This window comes from Poecilia formosa, unplaced genomic scaffold, assembly GCF_000485575.1.
Source record: "Poecilia formosa unplaced genomic scaffold, Poecilia_formosa-5.1.2 Scaffold32, whole genome shotgun sequence".
Classification (NCBI taxonomy): domain Eukaryota; kingdom Metazoa; phylum Chordata; class Actinopteri; order Cyprinodontiformes; family Poeciliidae; genus Poecilia; species Poecilia formosa.
The window spans coordinates 2,366,915-2,377,747 of NW_006799971.1; the positions used below are offsets into that span (position 1 = coordinate 2,366,915).

Below are 10,833 nucleotides of genomic sequence, written 5' to 3' on the forward strand. Positions count from 1 at the left end.
GAGCTTGTGTGTGTGTATAAAAGTTACACATTCCCATCTATTCTTTCCTGCCTTTATCTGGGGCTGTCCAAACTACAAACTAAAAATCTCTGAATTTGATCATCTTTCTGTCATTAGTAATGGCACAGAAAAGTAAAAATACTTTTTTTTATTTCACAAAGACTTGCACTTTGTGATCAATAAACTGAATTTTCATCAGCTCCTCTAATAATATTCACACAGCACAAAAAGTGCAAATTCTATGTAGCTTCACACAAAGATGTCAATAACAATAATAATAATAGAAAAATAACTCAGAACCTTTAAATAACAGAAATCATTTAATCAAACCAAGTGATACAAAGTCTGGCTGATGGTTTGAATCTGTTCTGTTCACCACAAACAAAAACCTGCAGATCAACAAGTCAGAGAGTTTTAACAAACACTTTATCAGCAGAGCTGCGGTCGACAGAAAACAATGCTCTCACATTTTTCTCTACAACTAGTCTCACATTAAAGTTTAAACACAGAACAAGATGATGTAAGACAGATTAGATTATACCTGCATTGAAATACAAATGGCTGGTTTGTTGTTTTCTCTGCAAGAGGAAGCCGAAACAAACAGAGGGGGGAAAGGGAGGGACTTTTCACATAAAGGTCACAAGTTCAAAAATAAACCACAGTGATCAACAACTGTTAGTTTCCTTGATAACTCTGAACTTAGAAACGAGCAGAAAATATATCAAAATATATCAAAGTGATTTGTAAGAAAATGTCTCATCTATACTCTTCCATCAGGGCGTCACGTTGGTTTATTACATTATAAAGTAGAATGCATTATTATTGCTTCATGCTCCACTCAGTTCCTGCCTGTTTTAATCAAAATTTTACATTTTGCTGAGTAAGTCAGAGTACAAGACAGATTTAACAAGTCGAAAAATCTGGACATGAGCAGGAGGAAACAGAATGGAAGAGTAATTTATTTAATATCTTAGAATGACTACTTCCAGAATCCAGATGAGCCATCAGTAACTCCTGACCACTGACCATATAATTGCGCAAATTAGAATTATAAAAATAATTTTAAAATTGTATTTGTCAAAACAGAAAAAACAATTCCACTCATTAAACATGAGTATTAAACAAAAATCTCACGTTTCTCGATAAAAAGATTTTGCGCAAAGATGAGAATGTTTTTGTTTTTTTTTTGGCCGTATCAAAATTAATATATTTCGCAAAACTGATTTTTATTTCATGGAATCACTGCAGTTGCGAAATTTTCCCTTCATTTGTAATGGAAACACAGCTATTAATCTTATAAAGAAGGGCTAGACAGAAAAGAGCATAACAGACGACAAAGGATTCTGGATACATTATTTACTGACATACCATAAAATGTTTAGCAACCACAGTTTTAGATCATCCAATCAACATGAAACAGAAAGATATTTTTAAGACAGAGGTTTTAAGGTGGCAAAAATGAAGAGGAAATCATTTAAAATCCTACGTCTAAGTCACAAAGTAAGACGTTTCCCAATAAGACATAATACCAATATACAGTCCGAATTAAATTGTTCATAGAACTTCTAACATATTCATTACAATGGTCTTAGCTAATATGCACAAACATTAGCAGCAAGGAAATGAGCTAAATAGGAACATAAGTTTTAACCAAACACAACGGAAAACTGCAACCCAACCGTCCAAGAAAGAGCAAGTTAACACTTCCATGCAGGAAGCAGAATTTATGTCCTTCATCGGAAATGGAATAACTTGCAACAACACCAAGCTGACTCCGTGTCACTGGACCTGAGCGTCTTCCAGCTTCAGATTTTCCCTCTGTGACGCATTGTGTCCTAATGGTGAATGTTCTATGGTTGGTTCTCTATCATTTTCCTTGGTTTGTAGTAAAAGATGTAGACTGCAGCGGCAACTGCAATGGCAACAGCGATCAAAAGCAGAACTACAGCAGCTACTGTACCACCTACTTCGTGCGGTTGGGTGTTTTCTGCAGACAAAGAGAAAAAAGGAACAAAGATGATTCAAAAATACCATCGAAGTACAAATAGTCAAGAGGAAATAACTGTAATCCATGCCAGCCTGAGTGTGACCTCCAGATTCCAGATACAAAGAGTTCCTGTAACTTTCTCACAACACTGAACCCATCTACTAACAAAGAGAAACTCTGGGGTGATGCATTGTGTCCAAACAGAAAGCGTCTGTTGGTCGGTATTCTCCCATCTTGTTCTGTTTGTAATAAAAACTGTAGAAGATTCCTGAGCCGATCAAAACCACAACTGCAGCAGCTACTACAGCACCTATAATGAACGGAATGAAGTTTTCTGCAGAAAAGTAGAGAAAAGGGGAACAGAAATGATTCAATATACCCAAACGGTCAAACTTCCTTCTTGGGGTGATGTGAGTTAAAGCTAAATAATATTACTGGAAGAAGTACTGTGGCTCATTTCTCTGAAATGTTAAAAACTTTAGAAACTAATCCTGAGGAAACTCACCTTGGACTGTTACGTTAAATGTAACAATGACAGAGTTCACGTTGTTGCTGACGGTGCAGACATATTGCCCCCCATCCTGAACACCAACTGAGTCAATTTTCAGATCGGACCCACTGCGGTGGCCTTTGTTGGACGGCAGCGTCCAGCTGTACTGAGGTTTGGGGTTTCCTTCAGCCAAGCAGGTCAAATGGAGAGGTTCTCCTCTGGTGATCCTGATTGGAGCTGGATCAGCTGGAACCTTCAGCTGAGGTCCATCTGTGTTTTTACAGCAAAGAAGGAAACAAAATGGAATAATCCAAACACAACAGAACACATGAGAAAAAACACCAATGCACAGAAAAACACCAAGATTTACTGCTGGACAAACGCTTCCACTTAATGTTACACATTTCAAGGGACATCTTTAACCAAATCATCTGCTGACTTATAATCTCTACTGACAGAATATCTGCTCACATATACACAGTCGCTGAAATTTATTTCTGAACACAACAAAGACAATAAAAAATACTGATTGAAATGTCCATTTAGAAATACTAACAATTATGTGTTTATTATGTGAATCTTCAACTTTGACCATTTTTTGTTCCTCTGCTGTTTACAAGGAATAGACAGAGCAGCTAGTAGAGCTTTTCTCAAATAGACGGATAGATGGATACACTTAACAAAACAGTCATTTACAGAAAAGTTACTTTTGGTGCAGGAACACCCAGCAATGTAGGCATGAAGTGTCCAGTTCTAAGGAATAAACATGCAAAAAGTTTAACAGAATTCTATTAACTTTGTAGCACTTAAGTGGATAGTTAGAAAATAAAACAAATGTGTTCAGAATCAACAACCCAAGAATATCAGAGCTGACTGGTGGATGCTGATATCAGTAAAAACCTGGTTAAAGACCATAGAGTCTAGAAACCTGTTCCATTTCATCCTGAGTCACAATCAAAAGTACTGATGGAGATTTTGTTTTGAACAAAGAGCGAACATGGATTTTGAAATTAAGTTACAACAATAACTAAAAAGAAACATAATAATTCACTTTTGTTGGTTTAACTATAAAAACTAGTTTCAAAATGTTTTGTTAAAGTTTCGTTCACAAAAACTTTGAAAGACAATCATGCATGTAAAAACTGAAAAAGAAAAATTTTTCATGGTTGTTTCAAGTAATGGGAAGACAAAAGAGTATGCACAGTCATAGTCAACAAATTAGTTGATGACTATGAATGTTTTGATGATGAGGCTTGCATGTTAGATTAAAAGCACTTGTTAAGAATAACTACCTTTAAACAGGTAGTAAACATACTTTTCATTATGTTCACATTTCTGAAGTAAATATTTTTTATGTCTGATACAATGTTCTAATTTTAAATGTATTTTCATAAAATGTGAGTAGAATATTATAAATAACAATAACAAAGGCTGAAATCATCAGTCTGTGTAAAAAAATTATCTAATGTGTGTCAGTTATTTGATTTAGTGAATAAATGTCATTTTCAGTAAATTTTAATATATGTTGTACATGTGTGTCTCTGAACTTACAATAAACTGTAGCAGTGACCTCCTCTGATTTCACCACTAGAGGGGGCTGTGGTCCTTCAGCTCCCAGTTCCAGCTTCGCTTCACACCAGAACTGAACTCCATCATCTTCTTTTCTGGTGTTGTAGCTCAAAGAAAATGTCTCACTAACTGGTTCCTCTGTAACATCGTTGCTTTTCACTTCACCCAGAGGCGTCTGACCTCTGTAAAAGGTCACAATGAGGTTTGCAACAGGAACAACATTCAGTACATCACACTGTAGGGTGACCTTTGTACCCTCAGTCAGAGGTTCAGAGGGGATTATGCTGAAGGACACATTTTCTGGAGGTTCTGGAGAGGAGAAGAGAATAAAAATAGAAATAATAGTAACGATTAATAACATCAAGCAACAACATTCATGTTGAAAATTCAAGACAAAAAACTTCAATGGTAACAACAATGGATAAAGATAACTCTCTAAAATGTTTTGGTGACATTAATTAACTTACTGTAGACAGTAACAGGCAGGTCAGAGCAACACTGATGATTTGCCGAGGTAGTATAGTAGCACTTTGGCTTTATTTTCCACTCAGTCATTTGGTCCACTGTCCAGGTCACTTTGGTTCCATTTACGTCAGGATATCCAAGAGAAGCTTCCATACTAATAACACTGTCATCCAGGGGAAGACAGGCCTGCTGACAGGCTACACATGTAGCAGAGGCTGGATCACCGAACTTCACCACCAGTCTGGATGGAGTTATCACAGGTTTATCTGAACAGCTGTAATCTGTGAGAAACAGCAAATATTGAATATAAAATCAGCCATAATAGTCAACATGAAACAATTACAGATATGATCATTTACAGTACATCTCAGTTTTTGTATCAGTTCTGAGTTCGATGCTTTGCAGGTTAGAGTATGCTTTTCATTATTGACTGAAAATATCTACTCTGATAAACTACAAGCATTTGTTCAGACAAACAGAAATACATAATCACAGATCAAATTAAATTGCAAAGCCGTTTCCCTGATACCAAAGTGAAAGATGATAGCGTAACTTGATGGCTTGATTTATGTGTTTTTGTAGTTGTTACAAATCCATAAACGGTTTATATTTCAGAATTATTTCATTAGTGTGAAATAATTCTGTACAGTTTTCAGCTTTTGTTGGATACATGAGATACATCTTATAAGGAGGATCTCAACACCGATCTCATTGTTATCAATTGATTGTAAAAAGTTTGTCAAATTAATTACTATAGCGCTGTGATTAATTATGATGAATCAATATACTTAACTTTGTAAGCTTGGAATGTAAAAATGTATGTTTTCAAAAATTTATTTACGACAATGTTTTATTGTCTCAAACCACACGTCTACATTTTCCAGATTTTCATATGAAGGCTATTTTAAAAGAAGTCATTTTGTTTCAAACGTAATAATGCTAACTGTGCTTCGGTGGAAGGATAATTCACCTTTGCAATAAATTAGCTACATGCTACGCCGTTTTTATGTTTGTTTGTTTTGTTTTGTTGTTTTTTTTTTGTTTGTTTTTTTTTGCCTCTGACGTTAACCTGACAGGAAGAAGGGTGCGGCCATATCGAGGTTTGTAACCTATATTCAGGGCGCGCGCTCTGACCGCGGTGTGTTTTTAATGCCAAATTTACCCCCGAGATCTCCAGTCTGACTCTCCTCTCATCTTTACACTGGCATTTACCACTCATCATTGTTGAATGCATCCTTTGAACTAGTTAACCCTCCGCAGGATAGAACCTGGTAATGTTGACAGTCGTAGTTTGAAGCCAAAATTATTTGTTAGTATTTATTTCCTAGTTTAGCCATTCTGACTCAATGTGCTCTTGCAAACAGATACATATCGGAGGGTTAATTCATTGACTAATTCAGTAACAGGACTTATGTATTTTGTTTTTATTTCTTTAAACTCTTTATAACTCTTCTCTGTTTTCCCTATGCTATATCACTATTGAGAACTTTAAGTGTTGTTAATTTTGTTTTCATGTTCGGCTGTCTTAGTGGGGGAATTTCTCCTTATGAATAAGTAAAGTTTTATAAAATAAATAAATAAAAAAACTCACCACATCCCAACACATGGAAGCCACACAGAGAATTCAGCAAATAAAACATCAAAAATAAACGAGAGGAAAACATCTTCTTAGGTTTTAAGCGAAGATGAGTTGACTGGTATCAACATCACCCAAAGGCAGAATGAAAATGTGTTTAACTCAACCGTGACCTGCTTCTTCTTTTTATTTTTCTCAGATGGAATCAAAGGCTATTTTTGATTCAAGTTCACATTTTATAAGCTGATGAGCACAGATGTGGTTTTTGTTAAACTTCCTGCAACTCCACCCATGACTCTGAGAACCTTCAGAAGCTCTCTTCATATACCAACATGTTGTATAGAAATAACCTGCAGCCATAAAGATTTCTGTTTAATAAAAACATGAATCTTGATTTTTAACTAATTATTAGAATCATTCCACTTCCAGGGTGGAGTGAGCGTCAACAACTTTGGTACACAGATACTGATTGAATTCATTCTGATATGGGCAGTCACTCAGTGCGGCATCTTGTCACGGGGCGCACTTCACTCAGATGGTGGGGATTTTGATAAAAAAAGTTTATGTGCTAGGATGAGGTGGTTTTTCAAATAGAAACTGCAATGGAAACTTTTTTTTTTGCGTCCCATGAATTATGTGATCAACAACTGGATGTTATGGAAAAGACAAAGGTGATGACAGGAAATGGTAGGAGGATGATATTTTTTAATGATATCGTGTGAACAAGCATCTTCATGTGCGACTTTAATTGTGTTTCTTATTTAATGGAAACACTACAATTGCTAAATTGTGTTGTTTTTCTTACGTTAGTGGAATATTGACAAAATTCTGCGCAACTTTGGCATGGAAATGCAACTAATGGGGCTAACCTGAACAAATAAAGGTGAAAGAAAACAAATAATTGTGACACAAAAGTGGATTTATTGTAGTTTATTAATCACTGTGAATTTTAAGTGAGTCTGTTGGGATCATGTGGGGACGGCCCAGTTGATGATGTCATGGCTCTGTGAGCTTCTGATAGGTTAAGTTACAACATTTGAGTAACATGAAGGAACACGTGGATGTATTTTAGGACAACACTTTGAGATATACTCCCCCCCTAACATGACATTAAAGAGAAAAAAAAAGAAAAAGAAATCAGTCAAGATATCATGAAGAAAGTTATGAGTTTCCAGATTCTTGAAGGTCCCAGATTCAACTGCATGCATTTATAAAAACAACATGGAAGTCAGCACCAAACTTACCCTCGGGTTCATATATGTCACATGTTTTGGTGTGACAACATGTTAACCCCAAAACAAAAAACAAAAACACTTTGTAAAGATGTCAGCCGACACTAGTTGTTATCCACAGCAAGTCGTATGCTAACATGGGCTGGAAGGACGCTCAGTGAGGAAGAAGGTATGGCTCAGAAAGCAACATAAATTACTACAATTAACCTTTTTAGAAATCTTTGTAGACATGTCGTTTTGTCTGATGAAGCTAAATCTGAAAATTTGGGCCAAAAAATTACTTTTGGAAAAGAAGAAAGACTAAAAACTATCTAGCTGTGAAATTTAGCAGCGGGAGCATCATGGAGGATATCAGTAAAGGAGCTATGGCTGCCATTAGCTCTTCAACGTTAAAATTACTCCTGGTTCACTGTTTTTGCTTTCAGCAGGAAAGATTGCTGCAGCTGACAAAATAACTAAATTTGACTACATTGACTACATTTTGGACAATAAGGAAGTTCAAATTGCTTCACATCAGAAAAACACAAAAGACGAAAACTCTTTACTTACCGCAGCTGCTCACGCAGCAGAAGAAAGTGGTGAAGGAGGCCGCAAGCAGAACAAAACTGGAAACCATTTTTCCAAGCAGTTTGTGAAAAACAAATATTGAGGTCTGGAAAGGAAATCTTCTCTAAGAGTCAGAAACTAAACGTTGATATTTCACTCCGTTTTTAAACTTTGATCATCATGGGTGAGACAATGTCAGGAACTCAGCCTGTTTCCTGGACTCACATCCGGCCTCTGACTTTTTACCTCGATGTGAAAGAGGCCAGAATGTGAAAGTGAAAGTGTTGCTCAATTAGACCATCTCCTAACACAAAGTTGTTAATTTATAAACCTTAAGGGCAACTTTATTTTAAAATTGCTGCTATCCCTGAAAAAAATGGACATTTCCTGCTTTTGCTTAACAGGCTCTCAGTCTGTAAGCATCTGAAATATCATCTGAAATGTGTAGATATTAAGCTCATATCTAGTCAGTATGGTTAATCTATGCAGATGTTTTTGTTTGTTTTTAGTCAAAAACAAGCTGAAGAAAATTAGATGATCAAAGTGAATGCAGTATTAAATATCAGCAGATCCCAGAGACAGACGTTCACATCCACTTCCTGGGGATGTTTATCAGGAAGCTGTCATTTTCAATATGAAACCAAACTGTCAGCCCGATCACAGCTACACAAGCAGACATGAAGGGAAAAACAAGACAACCAGAAAGTTTGTGCAGTCCTTTGTAATGCAGCAACAGAAAGAAATGTCTGTAGTTTAGTGAAGTGTCAAGGAATGTGGTAAGTAGAAAGAATTAGCAGATATTTAGAGTTTGAACCTTAGTGGTTTTTGTTAAATGGAACTAAAACTGGCCTCCTGATCTACAAGTGCATCTAAAAAAATTGAAGAAACTTGCATAAAAGTGCAATACTTCTTGTCAGTCATCTCAAAAAGTGGAGCTAAAATATTTTATTTAGAAACATTACAGGAATATTTCAAGCCTTTGTTTCTTGCTATTTTGATGATTATGTCTCACAGATAATGAAAACTCAACATTCAGACTCAGAAAATTAGAACACTTTGACAGCTACGCCAGAGAAATAAAAAGAGACGTTGTAAAAAACCAGGTAGTGCTATCAGAACACTAATATCACTTCTAATACGAAAATGTATTATAAGTGGCAGAAAAGTGCTGTCTTACACATTGAACAGTTTAAAAAGCAAAACCATGCAACAGGATAGGAATGCAGAACATATTAACACAATTAGGAGAAATCTAAAAAAAAGAGCTGAGCCAAGTAAAATGTAACTATACAAGGAAATCTCTTCAGACAGATCATCCTGAAAGTCAGAACTGCTGATTTCATTGATCTCAGTTTATCAGTGCATCTTAATGAACTCTGACTTAAACAGAAGCAGAGACTAAAAGCATCAAGCAGAGGATGAACCTGTGAAGTTTCCAACTGGGAGCATCACCGGTTGGCTCCGAATCTGCTGGGAAACAAGAACGTAATAAAGAGTTAATTAGCCTCTATTCATTGTTATTATAGACAAGTTATATTACACTATTAGTTGCATTTCTCAGTTCAGATTAAGAGAACATAAATAATAATAAAAAATAGGTAATTTTGCTTTAAGTACACTTCTTTACTTTTCCCACTTTTTGTGAGTTTAGAGAGAATGCTAATCTACTCATTAGCGTTCTCAGCATTGAATGAATGCACCACAAGATGGAGCTGAAGACAGATAAAGAGACAGAACTAAAAAGAGCAGAAAAGAGAAACACAGGAAAGAAATGGGAAGAAGGGTAAAAAGAGAAATCAGCTTAGAAACTTAATCGTGATTTTACAAAAAAATACAAGAGATATCAAAAAGCTGGCTGAATCATTTGAAGATAGCGTAACATCTCCTGACTTGTTTTAAATGTTGATTGGAGTTTCTAAGTTGAAGTAAGCTGTCAAAGAGAACAAAGTCTTTTGCTGAATTTTGTGGATTTCTTCACAATTTCAATGCATTTCAGTGGAGCAGAATTTTGAAAAAAAGTTGAAATATCAAACAGTATGCAAGTTGGAATTACAAAATGATGTAGTTGAAGTCTCCGGAAGAAGCTGGACATTTTTGACGTTTGAAGTTATAATTGTTGAAAAGTGTGCGGCAGTGGTTAAACACAGTAAAACGTACAAAACATTGAATAATAATAGAGAAACAGAATGATGAATATCACATCTTGGATATTAATCTTAATCTTAATCTTGAATTTTGTCAGAAATTCAAGTTGATTGTAACAATAAAACCAGAAATAAAATCCATCCATCATTTTATTTGGTTGATGTCATTTACATGCAACTTGGAAACATTTAGAAAACCTTTGCCTTACTCTGTCAGTTTCTGGCTGATGCAAATACTTACTGCATAATTAAAACTCAAAAACATGTTTAATATATCTGCAGAGTTTATTAAAATGGATTTAACTTTAGACAAAGATTTTAATGAAAAAACTTCAAGTTGTCTTATGAAATTTCCACTGTCACTCGATTCTTCCCATTCTACTTCCAAACAGAGGCTTTATTTTAATCATACAGTGAAGTGACTGAGGGTGACTAGATAATAATACCTTCTGTCTGAAAATGTCGCAAAAGCTGAATTGAGGTGATTAATTTCTTACCTTTAGGCTCCCAGTGAACTGAGACCCAAGAACTTCCTTCTTGGGGTGATGTGAGTTAAAGCTAAATAATATTACTGGAAGAAGTACTGCGGCTCATTTCTCTGAAATGTTAAAAACTTTAGAAATTAATCCTGAGGAAACTCACCTTGGACTGTTACGTTAAATGTAACAATGACAGAGTTCACGTCGATGCTGATGGTGCATACATATTGCCCTCCATCCTGAACATCAACTGAGTCGATTTTCAGATCGGTCCCACTGCGGTGGCCTTTGTTGGACGGCAGCGTCCAGCTGTACTGAGGTTTGGGGTTTCCTTCAGCCAAGCAG

At 35.8% G+C, this 10,833-nt stretch overlaps 1 protein-coding gene across 4 annotated transcripts in view; it reads right to left on the bottom strand.

Moving 5' to 3' along the window:
- Window positions 1-301: 301 nt before the first annotated feature.
- Window positions 302-10,833, bottom strand: part of LOC103136432 (intercellular adhesion molecule 1-like) — a 12,960-nt gene continuing 2,428 nt past the window's right edge. The window contains exons 1-5 of one of the 4 annotated variants that reach the window (XM_016670317.1): window positions 7,869-9,248; window positions 4,514-4,792; window positions 4,029-4,355; window positions 2,493-2,747; window positions 1,895-2,321 (exon numbers count right to left, since the gene is read on the bottom strand). In XM_016670317.1, the coding sequence (XP_016525803.1) occupies window positions 2,149-2,321; window positions 2,493-2,747; window positions 4,029-4,355; window positions 4,514-4,792; window positions 7,869-7,935 (1,101 nt within the window). In that variant the 5' untranslated portion in view covers window positions 7,936-9,248 and the 3' untranslated portion in view covers window positions 1,895-2,148. Of the gene's footprint in view, window positions 2,322-2,492; window positions 2,748-4,028; window positions 4,356-4,513; window positions 4,793-7,868; window positions 9,249-10,833 lie in introns of those variants that run through there. The other 3 variants (XM_007549676.2, XM_016670318.1, XM_016670316.1) reach the window with 3 other exon arrangements.